The sequence below is a fragment of the Dipodomys merriami genome, unplaced genomic scaffold (assembly GCF_024711535.1).
Source record: "Dipodomys merriami isolate MVZ:Mamm:240054 unplaced genomic scaffold, mDipMer1.0.p SCAF_28, whole genome shotgun sequence".
NCBI lineage: Eukaryota > Metazoa > Chordata > Mammalia > Rodentia > Heteromyidae > Dipodomys > Dipodomys merriami.
Window position 1 is genome coordinate 4,093,209 of NW_027204270.1, and position 18,100 is coordinate 4,111,308.

General features: G+C 41.2%; 1 protein-coding gene across 14 annotated transcripts in view; it reads left to right on the plus strand.

Moving 5' to 3' along the window:
- Camta1 (calmodulin binding transcription activator 1) overlaps positions 1 to 18,100 on the plus strand; it is a 710,332-nt gene that overhangs the window by 32,649 nt on the left and 659,583 nt on the right. For all 14 annotated transcript variants that reach the window (XM_070037266.1, XM_070037258.1, XM_070037260.1 and 11 more), the window contains one exon: positions 2,835 to 2,953. In XM_070037266.1, coding sequence (XP_069893367.1) covers positions 2,835 to 2,953 — 119 coding nt within the window. The remainder of the gene's footprint in view (positions 1 to 2,834; positions 2,954 to 18,100) is intronic.

Consider the following 18,100-nt stretch of genomic DNA (forward strand, 5'->3'; position numbering starts at 1 on the left):
GAGTTTAACTATTTGGATTGATACTGAGATGCAGTGGAAACCAGTGTGCACTTTAATTTTTTGTTAACTCAGGATACTGTTCTCAGGATTTAAACACTACCACGTGTCTTCAATTATTTAATCATTGATAGCAATTCTAAAAACATAGAATAGCAGCTTTTAATTAAGAACACTTTGATGCAGTATCAGCACGTGAACAGTTCTTTCTAGGGTAAAGACAAAGTTGCTCCTTATCACACATTGGCCAGAAATACTGAAATTTGAAAGTATGAATTTTAACATTTTACCTTTTAAGTTTGTAATAATTCCTTTTCCAGTATTGAAATTGCCATCTTCATAATGCTCAGTGGGAACATTTACCCATTGTTACGTTTCTTAAAAACATCCCATTTATATTCATTGTGAACCTAAAATTCTGGAAGTGGCACAGTTTAAAAACTGATGAAAGGGAACCACTGGCCTGTCATACTCCTTTTCCATTTTAACCCCTGGCCGAACATCCCCATAAAGGGCTATACTTAGAAACCTCATTGAGACAGCGCTTATACAGCATCTGCTTTTCCTCTTCAAAAGCCTTTGGGCTCAACCACCACGATTTGGTATCAGAGTTGAAGACTGAGGTTTTTCTATAGTGTGAGTTTTACTGTTGGAAGAGGACCTCTCTGCTTACACTTTATTTAATACAGACTAAAGAGACAGGGCATTAACATCAGGTTGTGATCATAAACAGAGATAGAAGCTAGTATTTAGTATTCTGTTCATTAGTGCTCAGAATTCTGCCTTCAACAAATAGCTTTCTCAGAGATATGTCCTTTCATATGCAAGCTGAGGCCCTAGCACAGTGTTTCATAAAAGGGACCTTGTAAATATTGACTGAATTGAGTATAGATTTAAGAATTTCACCTCTCCTTTCAAAATTATATACATCATGGGGGTTTTAAAAAGTGAGAGTAAAACCATTTTAGGGGTAGTGAGAAGGGAGGCGAAGGCTCATGTGATTTGTCTTCTGTGCGGTAAAGTTTTATGGCCCATGGCACCTCCCTTGGGAGGAGGAATGGCAGGGAGCTCGGCCAAGCTCATAACACTGAGCAGCTTTTATAGTGCATAATTAATACAGAGCGTCCTATTAGTTGATCAGTTGCTTTTTGGTTTCGAAGCAAGGTTTTTAAAAAAGCTTAATCTTAATTTTGCTATTAAAACTTTAGAATCTAAAAAGCAGTTAATATCTTAAGTTTTTTATCCTGCCATATAGATATATGATGGTGCTATAGTTCAATTGGTTATGCAGTTCATAGACTAAAAGAGATTTAGTATGCTAAAATTCTTATAAGTTTATACCTATAAAATATTCTATATGATGTAGTAAATATTTTTAGTCTATTTCTATGCTCAAGATTCTCCTTTTAAGGTATTTTCCATGAGAAGAAATGTGTCAGTCAGAGGAAAAATGTTTGGAGTTTTGTGACCTTAGAAGATTTTTTAAATCCTTTTATGGCTTTTTTCTTATTCCAAAAAAGTAGACCATGCTAAACAAAATTAAAGTAAATAGCTAGAAGACTTGATTGTTGTATTTTAACATTTTTAGCTAATGCCTAAATACCTATATAAGGTTATTGAGTTGTAAGGTATATTAAGTTATTAAGTGGTAGTAAATTTTATAGGGATTTGGACTTCAAGGAGAATTAGGTGATCTCTAATTCTCTAATGAATGATTTGGGAAAACCGAAAATATTAAGTAACTTACCCAAGGTCACACAATTAGAAAGTAGCAGAACTGGGCCATATTCTTGGACTTTTCTTTCTGAGTTAAGTGTGTTTATTATATGTTACTAATATTAGAAAAAGTTTGAAACTGTCTTAACTGGAACAAATTCAGTCTTTACTGTTTTAATATGCTGTTCCTTAGTGCCTAGTTATGCACTGTACCTTTTGAATATGTACTGGGAGTTTCATTTAGTGTTAGAAACAATGGAGTGAGTAATTTGAAACTTTGACCTAAATTTGCCACACTGGCAAGGAATTTGGAGCCAGGCGAAGGGACTGGAGTTACAGGAGTGGAATCCTATATGATATGTAAATAGATGACTAAAATAAATGTTTTATATAAGGAAATGGTCTCTTCTAGAAAGCATCAAGTAGACCTATTACCAAGGAGTCAGACATACCATCTAGTTGGGAAGTAATTTTTCTCTAACTTATTGGGAAGAGTTACATTGTAATGTAACACATTAATTGTACAGAAATGTGCATGTAAAATAAGTTAATTACAATGGCATGTTTTTAGATTCAGGATAGACAGGCCAGCTTCTTTATTATGTGGTAGCTAACTGCTGGTTTAAATGCCCTATAAGATTTGTGATTTGCTTTTGAATGGATAAATTTCATTTGTATTTGTAGAGGACAAAGTAATATTTAGTTTATGAAGAAAATAGTCATGTATTTTATAACTCTTCTTTCTTAGAAACCTTTTCAACTGGCTCATAAAGGATTCCTGGGTTTTGTGAGGTTGAATCATTTGCATGTTTGATGAGCTTCATGGGAACACGGAGGAAGAACCTTTAATGTCTGGTTGTGGGCATGCTGGAGCATTCCCAGTTCAATCTGTGGTGATGGAGCAGAGCTCCATCCCATTTTAGAACCTCATGGCCAGATAGACCCCTGCTGCCATCGGCTAAGTGTAGATGAGGTTGCTAGGAAAAATAGAATAGAAGCCCTCTGCTGAAGCTCCTGGTCTCACAGCCACTAACCGGAGCTGCTGTTTCTGACCTTGCCAGTGTACTTAAAAGGAGGCTTTTCTCTTACTTTCTCTGAATGTATTGTTTTCTTCTTTATAGATGATCATGGGAACAGCAATAGTAGTCATGTAAAAATCTTTTTACCGAAAAAGCTGCTTGAATGTCTGCCGAAATGTTCAAGTTTACCAAAAGAGAGGCACCGTTGGAACACTAATGAGGTAGATAAATTTCTGTTTCTAAGGATATAATTATTTTAAGGGCAAACTTTTTAGGTTGTTTTGTACAATACTATGTGTTAGCTTTAAATTCAAAATACTGAACTAGGAAATTGTCAATGAAAGGGATATTTAATCTGGATTTGACAGGAACTAACATGTCTCTTGATCTGTCTTGGATCTGCTTGGCTTGTGTTGAACTTGTAAAAGGTGCATGCAGACTAACTAAGGCAGCATGAGTTTCTATGCTTGTGTCTTCCTGCCTATTGGCTTCTTGCATTGGTGGTTAATCCTTCCTGCTTCTCAGTTAAGCATTGGTTCTCTGTTGTTATGAATGATTAGTATGCAGCAATGTTTCAAAGACAGTTCAGTACTTTGGCAGTGGGAAATTCTGTAGGATTGGGAGGGACTGGCTTCTTACAAGCAAAGCAATGTTAGTCCTTGCTGATGAAGGAAGCTTGCTTGGAGAGTTAACTGCTTTGCCTTAAATGTAGGCATTTAAAAAATTAGATCTGAAGGTTTATATAGTACATTATATGTTTGGAATCCAGATAAAAATATATTGCTGAAGTAGAATGAACAGTTTTCTTCTTGGATGAATTTCCTTTTTTGGTAAATTTTAACCTGGGAATCTGAATATTAGGAGTGCATTGCTTTGTCTTCTTTTCTATTTTGAAATCTGAATATTTTAATTTAGAGTAATAAGTAGCCTTTAGTGCGGTGATAAGAATTGGGTTTGTGTCCATCAATCACCCCTTAAGGTGGCATTAATTTCTGGGGTGGTGAGAATTGAGTATGGGTTACTGGTTTTGTCAGGTTGGTCTGAGTCCATTTCTGTCGCTGGTATAACTTTCACTTCCATCTTAGGTTAAAATGCAGCCTTGTATTCTTGATTGGCACTCGGTTTTGTTAGGACACGAGACAAGAACAGTGCTGTCTGTGAGTCTTAATCTTTAAAGATTCTTTTGTGCCAGTGTCTTGACGCAGAATATTTTAGCCTTGAGCTGTGGGAAGTTATGTGGATGAAAAGTATCTCTTTTTCATAAATTACAGTTTATAAATACTAGAGGTTTTTAGCTTTATTACCTCATCTCAACTGATTTTCAGCTTCTCTGAAGGTGTATATATTTTGATTATTTGTGTAAGCTATATTTGCCCTTTAGGGTAGAATACAGCTGCTTCAGAGACTTGTGTTTTACCAGCTTATTAACTGCCTTCGTACATTTTAGATACGGGAACAAAGAAAACATGCTGAAAATTAGTCTTAATCTTGGACTATAAAACTAACTAATATAGTATTTTCTTGGAAGCTTCTCAGTAATTTTCTACTAGGTTACAAATTATTTAAAACCTCAATATTTTCTTAGAATTCCCTGCGAGAAGCTGGGTGTTGGTGGGTCATTCTTGTAATCCTAGCTACTTAGGAGGCTGAGAGCTGAGGATCGTGGCTCAAAGCCAGCCCAGAAGGAAAACCAGTGAGATGTTTATCTTCAGTAAATTACCAAAAGACTGCAAGTGGAAGTATAGCTCAAGTGGTAGAGCACTAGCTTTGAGCAAAAAAAAAAAAAGTTCAGACACATTGCCCAGGCCCTGAGTTCAAGCCCCATGACTGGTACAAAAAAATGAATTAAAATAAAAAAAGAATTTCCCGAAACTTAGTTTTTTTTTTAAATCTTAAAAAACATTACATTAGTAAGTTATATAGTGACGGATTTCATTGTCACTTACCTGCACGGGTTTACGGTATGTTCCAGTCAATCTCAGACCTTCTAGCACTCTCTTCTCCCTTCATGTGCAACAGATTTGATGCTATATTACTATTAGTTTATAGTGGTTAGAAAACATACATGGGGACATATTTTCCAGTGTTATATTTCATATCGAATTGACAGTATAATTATGATTTAAAATTATACTGGAACCCAGAAATTGTTTAATGATTAAAATGTTGGCCTTAAAAGACTTATAAAAGTTGATTCTTTAGGGGCTGGGAAGGTGGCTCAGTGTTAGAGCACTTGCCTTGCATGCATGAGGCTCTGGGTTCGAGTCCTCAGCACCACATAAGCAAAAAGAAAAAAGCTGGAAGTGGCGCTGTGGCTCAGGTGGTAGAGCGCTAGCCTTGAGCTGAAGAGCTGAGGGACACCGCCCAGGCCCAGAGTTCAGGCCCCACAACCGGACCCCCCCAAAAAAATAAAAAAAAATGATTCTTTAGATCTATGGCTTAGTTTAGCAGTTTTGGAACTTTTAAGCAATGTCCCTCATCTTTTACATATTAATTTACTTCTGCATTGTTCATTTTTTCCTCTTTGCTAATATAGTAAAAAGTGCCAATAAAGAATTGTTTTATGGAGGATGAGAGTTGTGTCTGTGTTTTCTTTCAGAACTCCGGTATACATACTCCTTGGATCGCTGGGTTGTTAAGGATAGTTGAGGTGGTAGAGTAAATGTATTGTCTTCTCTGGGCTTGGTAAAATGTGAGGTTGGGGTCTGGATGAGGAAGGTGGGTTGCGCTCCGGCACTGCCGGTGGGCCAGCAGGGGGAGCACAGCTCACAGCTCAGGGCTCACGGGGCGCCACACAGCACCTGCTTCCTGTGAGTGGCCCTGCCAGTGGCCCGTCAGCCCAACACTGACGCAGACTTGGAGGAGAGAAGTGAATGGAAAGCTTTCTGCATATTACTGTGTGAAGGACTTTATTGTGATTTTCCTGATAATTAAACAAAAAAGTTTTTTGGCTTTAGGAAAAACAGGAATATTAAGTATGGCAGTGAAAGAGTTAAATTTGGAGCTGTTAGTTCTGTGGGGGGTTACTAAGGCTGCAGTCCCCAGTCACTGTTTTTGTTTCTTTGCCTTTTTTGGAGGGACAAGCCCTACTGAGGTTTGAACTCAGGCTCCCATCCTTTACTGGATCTTTTCTCTCCTGGCTGGCGCTCTACCACTTGAGTCATATCTCCACTTTGCTAGCTAATTGGAGCTAAAAGTGTTGTGGATTTGTCTTTTTGGGGTGGCTCTCAACCTGGATCCTCAGATTGTGAGGCACTGGTTATTTTGGAGATAGGGTCTTGCATCTTGGCTAGCCTCATGCTTGGACTTACCCCTCATATATGTATATATGTATTTATTTCAAATTTCCTCTTCTGGAGGGACAGGCATATGTCACCAGTCCTAGCTACTTCTGTTGAGATTGGAGTTTTAAGTGCATGCCAAAGCTGGCCTTGAACCTCCTGATATGGTCTCCAAGTAGCTAGGATGACAGGCATAAATCAGTGGCATCCAATTTCTTTGCTTTTTTTTTTTAAGTAGGCTTGGATAATAGGGGGAGCAAAATAATTAGTACAGCTATTAAAGTACTTTCTTCTTTGCTCTTGCCGGGTATTGCCATTTTGCCATGTTCTTTGACCTGCCATCCTTCATGTTGACATTAAGCTAAAGGAAACCAAGTTCAATGGACTTGGTTCTCACAAGGGCTTTCTCGTCCCAGGTGAGGAAAATCCTGTGTAGTCATTGTTGCCTCTGAAATTCCTTGACTCGCTCACTCATAAAGTGAAATACAGTCTCACTGCCATTGTGGAGCCTGTTTTCATTCTGGAGCAGAATGGATAGCTGTGTTTTGGAAGGCCACATGAAGCAGTTGGCTCATATTGAGAACTGTTATATAGCGCAGCACTTCTTTCGATCTAGTTTCCTGGGACAGTGATCTTCCCCTGGCATAGACATGCAGGCCAGAGAGCAGTTGAATGCGTGGCTGAATGACGTTTATCATCTCACTCTTCACTGCCTGTCTGTGCGGGGTGTCAGCTGTCATCTTTCTCTGGCTCCCATTTTCTTTCATATTTCCTCCCCCCCCCCCCCCTGCCCTGCCCTCCATGCTGGTCCTAGGGCTTGAACTCCTTACCTTTCTCTGTCCCCTTCCTCTTGCTGGGGGTTGAACCCAAGGCCCTTGCAATGTGCTGGGTAGGTATTCTACCACCAAGCCACCTTCCCAGGCTCCAGGAGCTGCATTCTATTATTTGTTGTCTAGGCTATTAATCAAGACCCCATCATTCTAAGCTACATTAGCATGCTCAGCAAATCCTTTCTAAAATATAGTTTTGAATTAGAGTGAATTGAGGATTAGTATTTTGGGTTCATATCCAAGTGTTTGGTGAAGCTGAAAGTTTCTAAAAGACAGAGAGATTCTTGGCCTCTTTTCTAACCCATTGAATTACATAAAGTCCCTGCCCTTCTCGAATATTGTTTATAATTGCAAAATAAATTAAAAGCTGTATCTAGAAGCAAATCAACTTTAGATTGTGCTTTCTCAACCACAGGCACTATTCTCAGCTTCTGAAGACTATAAAGATGATGCTCATGGTGACAGCAGTAATTATGGAAGCCAAAGTTTATTGAACGTTTGTTGTATAGTAGGCACTATTGAGTCTTTGACAATTAATAAATCACACTTAATCCTATGAGATAGGCTGTTTGGTTGTCCTCACTTTACAGATGAGGAAACCTGTGCCCATGGAGATGTAAATAGTGCTCCTGACTTTGGTGAACTGGAGATTAGAGAGTTAGCTGGGGTTGGTCAGTAGGGGATTAGTGAGTCCAGACCCCACAGCCTCTCTTTGGGGGTACATATTCCCTCCTTCCCTCCTCTTCTCTCCTGGAGTGCATTTCCCTTCCTTCCCTTCCCTCCCTCCCTCCTTTCCCTCCCTCCCTCCCCCCCTTCCCTCCCTCCCTCCCTCCCTTCCTCCTTCCTTCCTTCCTTCCTTCCTTGGTCATGGGGCTTGATCTCTGGGCCTGGGTGCTGTCCCTGAGTCCTTCAGCTCAAGGCAAGCGCTCAGCCACAGTGCTACTTGGAGTATAGTTTCAAATGGATATTTTCCAGGATCTAACAGTTATTAGGATTTTCTTATAGGATCATTTGGCTTCTTTATCCTTTGCATATTCAAATATTATATATACATAAACAGTGTTTTTGCATGGTGACTTTAAAAAGTAGCAAATGCTCGTTTCTTGGAGAGATAATTTGAACCTTAACAATCAATACTAAAGTGGCTCTGAATAATGAAGGAAATACATTGAAAGTAGAAATCTTGTTCCTCTGTTTGACTGGAGGGTGAGGCCTGACTTTGATTTCCCAGGAATGGAGTAAAAGTATACTAAAAATTAATCGTGTTATTTAATGGACCCACCTTTTATTCACTTGGTGTTCACATCTTCATTAGCGAGGTATTACAGGGTTCTGCGTTTTAGGTTCATGTTTTTAAGACCCATGGCCAGAAATAATTATACTAATGTAAGTTTCTGACTGCACAAATAACTACTTTATAATTACACTTATTAGTACTTCATGTATGTTGTCCAGACTGGAATTTCTTTTGTTTAATCATTAATTAGCTGTTTGACTTAAAATATAACTACTGCATTCCCGGGTCTCCAGTCCTAGATTTCACCTGGCACTCTTCCAAAGGCAGACTAATGTAGCACCATCAGCCTTTCATAATGAACACTTTTTGCACTAAATATGTTCAGATCACTTTTGTGTGCTATTTTTGAATTGTTAATGTTCTTTTAAAAAATTGTTTTTCTTCTAGTACAAAGTTTCTCAAGAGTACGCAAACAAAATAGAATTCTCCTTTGTACTGACTTTTTAAAAAATATACAATTCTCATTTTTATTATTGTATTAAGTTGCTAGTCCCAGTCATAAGGACTCTGCCTTCATGATTTAATCACCTCCATCATTTTAATACTGTTAGAATTGTGGATATGGTAAATTCCAATGAAGATTTTGGAGAGGACATAAATGTTCAAACCATAGCATGGCTCTGTCACAATTGTTTTTTCTTTCAGAGTCTTTATTAGTACTTTGAGGGATTAGGTTAACTCAGAAGCAATACTGCTGATTTAAAAAAAACTAGTTAAATGTAGAGATGTTAATTTTTCATTTTTCCTTGTGGAAACTGGTTATCGCTAGTTGGTGAAGAGACAGGAAAGAGCCAGGTGGCTCACGCCTGTAATCCTAGCTACTCAGGAGGCTGAGATCTGAGGATCACGGTTCAAAGCCAGCCCGGGCAGGAAAGACCGTGAGACTCCTATCTCCAATAAAACCACCAGAAAACCGGAAGTGGCGCTGTAGCTCAAGTGGTTGAGCGCTCGCCTTGAGCTGAAGAGCTGAGGGACAGCGCCCAGGCCCAGAGTTCAAGCCCCACGACTGACAAAAAAAAAAAAAGAGACAGAAAAGGCAGAAGGAAGGATAGGGAAATTGAGCTCTGAAATATTTTGTTTACAAAACTTGAATCCTGGGGACTTTTTTCAGCCTCGTTGGTGGCTTTATGTATGATCTGCTGTAAGACTTGTCTCATCAAACTTCTTTCTTGTCCTTATACTGACTCTTAAAATGGCATATGTGGTTTTAGTGGTAGCTTCAGTGATTTTCTTACTAAATTTCTTTTGTCAGTTTTGGGGCTTGAACTCGGGGCCTAGACACTGTCCCTGAGGTTTTTCGTTTTTTTTTTTTTTTTTTGGGGGGGGGACAGTCCTGGGGCTTGAACTCGGGGCCTGGGTACTGTCTCTGAGCTTCTTTTGCTCAAGGCTGGCATTCTACCATTTGAGAGACAACACCACTTCTGGCTTTTTATGTTTATGTGGTACTGAGGAATTGAACCCAGGGCTTCATGCATACTAGGCCACATTCGCAGCCTGGTAAAACACCTTGGTAGAGAACAGTATATATAAAGGTAATATGTTCTAAGCCTACTTAAGAGCCTGAAAAAAGCTGTATAATTACAATTTTTAAATTAATTTTTTATTATAAAGGTCATCTACAGCCAGGTGCCGGTGGCGCACAACTGTAATCCTAGCTACTCAAGAGGCTGAGATCTGAGGATCACAGTTCAAAGCCAGCCTAGGCAGAAAGGTCTGTGAGACTTATCTCCAATAAACCACTAGAAAACTGGAAGTGGCTCTGTGGCTCAAGCAGTAGAGTACTCTCGCAGCTCAAGGACAGCACCAAGGCCCAGAGTTCAAGCCTCACAACTGACCAAAAAAAAAAAAAAAAAAAAAAAAGTACAAAAAGGTTACATATACTTAAATCAGGTAAAGAGTACATTTCCTTTTGGACACCCCTTCTTTGCTTTCTCCCAGTTTTTCCCTCCCATCCCACCCATTCATTTCAACATAGTGTCCAGTGAGTACTACTGCTGCATTTGTTCACTCTTTGTCCTCCAATATTTTTTTTTTTTTTTTGGATTGGTCGTGGGGCTTGAACTCAGCCTGAGCTGAGCACTGTCCCTCAGCTCTTCAGCTCAAGGCTAGTGCTCTACCACTTGAGCCACAGCGCCACTTCCGGTTTTCTGGTGGTTTATTGGAGATAAGAGTCTCATGGACTTTCCTACCCTGGCTGGCTTTGAACTGCGATCCTCAGATCTCAGCCTTTTGAGTACGTAGGATTACAGGCATGAGCCTCCAGTGCCTGGCCAACAATTTTTTTCTATGGGAATTATCCTTTTAAATTCCCAATACTTTTTGTATTTTGAGGTTTTTTTGTTGTTGTTGTTGTTTTGCCAGTCCTGAGGCTTGAACTCAGGGCTTGGGTGCTATCCCTAAGCTTTATTTGCTCAAGGCTAGCATTCTACCACTTGAGCCACAGTGCCACTTCCAGCTTTTTCTGTTGATGTGGTACTGAGAAATTGACCCAAGGCTTCATGCATGCTAGGGAACCACTCTATCACTAAGCTACTTTCCCAGCTCTACTTTTTGTATTTTGATAAGAAAAGTAAACTTTAAAACTGGGAATTGTTAAATTACATTTCACCTCAGTTTTGTTTTTTTAAACAAGCTACCCTTCTTATTTTTTTTTTTTTCTTTTTCTTTTGGTGATAGTGGAATTGGAACTCAGCCACTCAGTCGCTTGAGCTATGTGCCTAGTACTTTTTTGTCCCCAAGCCTGGCTAATTGGCTGACAAGTCTTGCTAACTTTACCTTTGATCTCTGTCTCCTAAGTTGCTGGGATTAACATTTGTGAGCCACCAAGCCTAGCCTTCAAAGTGTAGTGCAGGTTGGTCTTAAAACTTACAATCCTCATCTTTATTTCATTGATTAAAATCTCCTTAATCATTTTTTTTCTCTGCATGTAGGCATATATTCTTTTTTTTTTTTTTTTTTTGGGTCCGGTCATGAGGCCTGAATTCTGGGCCTGGGCCTGGGCGCTGACCCTCAGCTCTTCAGCTCAAGGTTAGTGCTCTACTGCTTGAGCCACAGCGCCACTTCCGGCTTTTTCTATTTATGTGGTGCTGAGGAATTGAACTCAGGGCCTCATGCATGCAAGGCAAGCACTCTACCACTGAGCCACCTTCCCAGCCCGTAGGCATATATTCTTAAAATTTTTCATGTATATATGTGTTTTGGTCATGGGGCTTGATGAGTTCTGTCCCTGAAGGATTTTTTTTTTTTCTTCAAGGCTGATGCTCTACCACTTGAGCTACAGTTCTACTTGTGGCTTTTTTTTTTTTGCAGTTGGGACTGGGCTCTGTCACTGAGCTCTTTTGGGCAAGGCTAGCACTCTACTACATTGAGCTGTAGTTCCACTTCTGGTTTTCTGGTGGAGCTAAATGTCTCATAGACTTTCTTGCCTGGCTTGGCTTCTAATTGTGATTCTCAGATCTCAGCTTGCTAAGTAGCTAGGATTACAGGTGTAAGCCACCGGCACCCAGACACACCTGGCTTTTTGGTGATTAATTGGAGATAAGCATCTCACAAACTTTCCTGCCCTGCTAGCTTTGAACTGTAATCCTCAGATCTCAGTCTCCTGAACTGCTAGGATTACAGGTATGAGCTATCAGCATCAGCTAGAAAATTTTCTTTAAAGAAAGAAACTTCCTGTGGGCTCATGTCTGTTCAGACCTTAACTGTGTTATTGTAATATTACTTCAGTGTGTGTTAACTACCATCAAACCTGGTACAGAGTCACAGTCAGTAAATGCTTGTAAAATCTCATAGATGGCTGTCTTTATTCATGGGTCTTACAAGTACAATACTTTACACAATAGAAACTATGAAGCAAACAGTTTGAATCAACAGTGTTACTTAATGGGATGGATGATAATGCTTGGTCAAAACTTGTCGGTCTCTTGCAGCGTGAGTGTTCCCAAGTAGGCTCTTTGGAATTTGGCCTGTGCCCTGCAGTTAGTTACTCTGCCTTAGCCTCACTGAGAGACACAGCAAGGATGTCTATAAATCTGTGTTATCCATTGGAACAAATAGATCATTTCGTTAAATTCTTCAGGTTTTGTCATTAGCCCAAGTAAAATTTAAATGACTTTACTGGGTACAGTGACAAATTCCCAAACTGTGAGCTGTAAATTTTTGTGTTAGAATGTATTTGTAATAAGCAACATATTTTATAAATTAAAATTAAGATATGAAGCTAAAGATTTCTTATAAACCCAGGATTCCTGATGATCATTCCAGAGGTCTCTTGAAAAGAATGCATAACTGGTGCAGAGCCGAGCAGGTTCTAGTCTTGGTTCTGGCACTGATCAGATACTTGCCTGTTTAGCTTCCTTGAGTTGTAGGTGAGGGCGCTCACTAACCTTCGAAGACTTGCCTTTAAAGATTGGTTATTAGTGGTTTTGGAGTTGTTTGTGAGTACAGCACCTTCTAGGAGGCCTGACTCCAGCCTGGGAGTTTTAATTTTTTTAACCTAGTAATTGTCTTTATTTACATTTTTATTTGTAAAGTATACACTTTAGTGGTTTGTAGTATATCCACGAAGTTGTGCAATGATCACCACTTCCTAATTCCAAAATACCGCTCAAACTCTGCACTTGGCAGGGCTGATCTACTGAGGGCAGGCAGCATCTTTTGGGGATCTTGAGTTTCTTCTTCAGTATTGTCTCTTAAGTTTTTATGTCTGTCTCACACTGGAGATGACATTTGGACAGATTGTCTTTTGTACCAGGTTATAACTAACTATGCCGTTTTCTGAGATTGTTTTTAAAAAATGTTAAGGAGGGGGCTGGAAGTGTGGCTCCAGCCACAATGAGGATCCAGTCTGGGTCTACACTAGTCTGATGGAGAGTGCCTGAGGAGTCTGAGGTGCAGTTAGATCCATACTGCACAGGTCCTTATTGATGGTTATATAATAGAGGGTTGCTTTGGGTTGTGGTGACTTGCAGAGAGGAGAGTAGAAACCTGTGGAATGAGGACTGAGATGGAAGAGGAAGGATTTGTGGAGATACTGGCATTCTTGAGTGCACGTCAGGCCTGAGCTGGTCACAGTCACCTGGAGATTGCCCAGGTCCATTTGGAATGTCTGCTCCAGACCCCCGGTGAAGCTGCGAATCAACTTTATTTCTTCTGGCAGTACTGGGCTTTGAACTCAGGGCTTGCACTTGCCAGGCAGGGGATTTATATTTGAATAATGCCTCTGTACCAATAGAATCTCACATCTATGCCCAAGTAAGCTTGGACTACGGTTGTCCTATTTAGGCTTCCCACATAGCTGGGATGACAGGGGTGTATTGCTCTGCCTTTCTTTTAATGGTCAAGATAAGAAGTATCAAGAACTTTTAATATGGGCTGGCCTTGCATCGTGATCCCCCTGATTTCCCATTCTCTAGCTTCATAATAACTGGGATTGAAGTGGGTTTAATTAACATCACTTGACCTTAGTTTTTCAGCTTTTTTGTTCCCATTCCATGCTTGGGTTTTCGGTGCACTTTGGCTGTAGGGAATACAAATGAGCTTATTAGTCTTTTTCTTTATCCAGTAACTAAACATTTAATGCAAACTTTGTTTTTGTAAAGCATTTGGTAATGTTTTGTTACACATGAAGCACTTTTAAAGTAGGGGTAATGGTAGTGTTGGGGGGTGTATGTTGTTGTTACTTGTATTTTTTGTGTGCCAGTACTGTGCTTGAACTCAGGGTCTGGGTGCTATGTCTGAACTTTTTTGCTCAAGGCTAGCATTCTGCTAGCTTGAGCCACAGCTCCTCTTCTGGCTTTTTGATAGTTAATTGGAGATAAGAGTCTCATTGGCTTAACTTCCCTGACTGGTTTTAAACTGTAATCCTCAGATGGCTGTTGGGATCCTCAGATCGCTGGGATTACAGGCGTGAGCCACTGGTGCCAGGCATCCTCCTCTTTCTCCTTCCATGTGTCCCAAGTAGTTGAAGACAACTGAACCTTGAAACCAATGCCATAATCCACCTGCCTACCCACCAGTGATACATTCTGTGATCTTGGTAATTATGAAGTCTGTTAAAGGTCATAGAAAATCTTCCTAAAAAGAAATTCTTAAGTTTTCCTGAATGCTTTGAGAAAGTTAGAACATCGAACAAAGAAGAGGAGCATGTGGTCAGAGGTCAGAGAGGGACCAAGGAATGGCTCAGATAGCTTAGGACAGGACTTCTGAGAAAAGAGATGTCATCATTCTGTGTGTAGGCCATATTAGGAACTTTTTTTTTTTTTCCTGAGCTGGTTTGGAACTACAATTGCTCTATGCCCAGCAGACATGAGCCCCACACCCAGCTGTTTTTTTGAGTCTGTGTAGTCTAGCTGTGTAGTCTGGCTTCTAGCTCCCTAGCCTCCTTGGGGTGGGACTGGGGAAGGTCAGAAGGCCAGGTCAGGGTGTGGAGAGAGAGTGAGGGGCGCTGTTCCTGCAGGTTGGCAGATGGAGTTCTTTTTTTTTTTTTTTTTTTTTTTTTGCTGGTCATGGGCATTAACTCTGGGCCTGGGCACTGTCCCTCAGCTCTTTAGCTCAAGGCTAGCGCTCTACCACTGGAGCCACAGCGCCACTTCTGGCTTTTTCTGTTTATGTGGTGCTGAGGAATCGAACCCAGGGCCTCATGCTTGCAAGGCATGCACTCTACCGCTGAGCTACCTTCCCAGCCCGGAGTTCTTATTCAAAAAGGCTGCAAGGGACATCTTTTCAGACCAAGAAGGGAGGAGTACAATCAGTCGTATTTATTTACCTTCTTAAAAGTTAAGGAAGAGTTGAAAGAACGGGGAAATGCCTTGTGCTCCCCATTTCTGAGAAAGGGTCTGTTAAAGTAGCAGGATCTGTAGACTGAAGTCCCAGTGGAGTTGCCTTCTACTTTTTTGGACACATCTTCAACCTGTGTGGCCACACATCTTTCTGATATCAGAAGGTACTTAATGAGCTTGCTATAATTTTATTTTTGTGCTTTTGAGCAGTTTAGACTTTTTAACTGTGATTCTGGCTAGCCCTGAGCCTTGAACTTTGGGCCTGGGCTCTAACCCTGAGCTTTTTTGCTCAAGGCTTATGCTCTACCACGTAAGCTACAGCTCCACTTCTAGCTAATTGGACATAAGAGTCTCAGGGACTTTTCTCCCCCAACTGGCTTCTAACTGAAATCCTCAGATCTCAGTCTCCTGAGTAGCTAGGCTTACAGATGTGAGCCAAAGGCACCCAGCTCTGGTGGTTTTTACTAGTCCATTCCTCTAGCAATTCAGAGAACCTGCAGTGTGTGGTGGTTATGTATTTTTTACTTTGGTTAATGAGGATATTTGTTTAATGAGACACAAGTCTTTGGGAATTAGCATCTATCCTCCATTGTCTTAGTTTATGTCTTTTTACTGTGTGTGGTTTGGTGACTCCTGTAAGCTTTGGGTGGACAGAGATCTTTGCTTTTCAGTGATGGATCATGAGAGAGTAGAACAGTCCCTCGCTTGCAGGGAATGTTTGAGGAACCCCCTCAGTGTGTCAGTTGCTACTCATGAGAGCTACTCTTAGTTTGTTCCTCAGTTAGACAGGTCAGCTTTTCACAAGCAGCATCTACCAAGTCCATGAGTTCACTACTGAAAACCTATGATGCAGAGGAGAGGAGTTGGTTGTGAGCTCCTGCATGCCAGTTCCTAGCATACAGGAGGAAGTGAAGATGACAGGCAGATCGGCAGACATGCTCAGACTCCTCAGTCAGCTAAGCCCAGGTACCACCTGAGGCTTGATTGAAGGAGGGACAAGACTGTCCTTGTGGTGGAGGTGTGCTTGCCAGGTGGAAACACAAAGCCGGACAAGGGGGCTCTCTCCACCAGTTGCAGCTGCTTTCTACTGCACGGCACCGGTAGGAAACACCTCGCCCCTCAGGATCTACCACCAGAAACGCATAGTTCTCTCTTCAGGCCTTTTTCTGTGCTGATGTGAGCAAGTACTGTAAAACTTGTGTGTGCTTTTATATGTGTACATGTACATATATATATACATATATATATATGCACTATAATGAATACATCTACTTTCTTTTGTATGTATGCCAGCCCTGGAGCTTGAACTCAGGGCCTGGATGCAGGGAGCAAATAGAGAGCTCAAGGCTGGTACTTTGCCACTTGAGCCACAGCTCTACTTTCAGCTTTTTGATAGTTAATTGGACATAAGAGTCTCACAGACTTTGTGGCCCAGGTTAGCTTCAATCCTCAGATCTCAGTAGCTAGGATTACAGGCTTGAACCACTGGTAGTTTTGTAACCTAGTTGTAACATATTATACATTAGGCTTTTTTTGACAGTGACTCACAGTATCGTTTTTTCTGGTTATATATGAATTTGCTTTATGCATTCAGCAATATTTTTAAGGGCCTGCTTTATGACAGGCCTACAGGTTGCAATGTTGAGGGAACCGGACCAGTGCAGACGCAGTCCTGTGCCTGTGGAGTTTATAGTTCAGAGAGAATGACAGACAATGCACAAGTAAAGTAGTAGATAAGAATTTAGGGTGCTAAGAAGAAAATAGAACAAGGTGAGCACTCCAGGTGAATTTGTTGGGAAGGCCTTTTGGAATGGAAATTTCAGCTGAGGGCCGATGGTGAAAGGCTCTGGGGAGTGATGTTCCAAGCAGATGGTGAAGGCTCTGGGGAGTGATGTTCTAAGCAGAGGGAGTAGCCTGTGAAAAGGCCCAGGGGTATGAAGATACCTGGCTTGGGAAGAGTGGGAAGGTGCTGTGGGTTAGAGCTTAGTGAGCTCATGAGCAAAGTGGGCGGGGTAGACCTTGAGGTGATGTGTGGGTACGAAGCCTTGGGATGCAGTTTTAGGGATTGGGAAACCATCAGAGGATGATCTTTAGGGAGTGACCTGTTAGGGAGTTTGGTTTCCTGGTCTTTCTCTAGCTGCTCTGTCAGGAAGCAGACAGATCAGTTAGGAGGTTGCTGGCATCCATGATCTTTGTAAGAGATCTTGGTTGCAGAGGGCACTGGGGAGGCCAAGAGGGGAGGCGCAGAGAAGTGTTTGTATTCTGGAGTTGGAACTGTCAAACTTGGGAGTTTTGATGTCGGGGAAGGAAAGGAAAGGTCTAGACTAAGCCTTTAGCCTGAGGGTGTGTATCAGTTGGTGTCACGGAGGAGGCCCTGAGTTCAATCCTCAGCACTAAAAACAAAACAAACAAAAAAAAAGGGAAGAGCCGAGTAAATGTGTATGAACATGGGCAAGGCCAGGGTTGGCGTTGGCTGTGCTCTGTTGCTTTGCTCATGCCTGAGACAAGGAAGATGGAGCTGGGAGAGGATGGAGTGTGGGGAGTCAAAGGAGCTCTTTTGGGGAGTGTTAAGTGGGAAAGTTGGGCAGAGGTCTGTCTAGAGACACAGTGCTGAGCCTTGAGTATACAAGTGACATTTAAAGCCATGGACTAGATGAGCCACCGGGGGTGTGAGAGGTAGATAGAGAAGGGGACATGAGCCAGTGCATTGCAGGAGCAGCCAGTGCAGGTTGTTATAGGGCCGGGTGGTGCGTGATTAGGCAGGTACGGGCTAGAGCAGGGAGGACATGCTTCGAGGGTGGTGTGTCAGCTTTCTCTTTTCTGCTGCAACAAACACCGACTTCATGACTTCAAACAAAATATTTTATCCATGGTTTTGTAGGCTCAAGTGGCAGATGCCAGCCTTGAGTGAAAAAGCTGAGCAGGAGCACAATGCCCTGAGTTCAGGCTTCAGTATTGGTGTGTGTATGTTCTTGCACACATCTGTATGCACATGCATGCACACTCACATGTATGCATATTCACATACACTCAAAGTCAAGTTATTAAATGAGATTGGCTTGCACAGGCTTATATTAAGAACATTTTGAGAAGTCTTATAAACCATATTAGAAGACAGGCAGTGCAGTAGAAAAATGAGCGATAGACTTCAGCAGGAACTTCCAGATGCTCAGTGAACGTA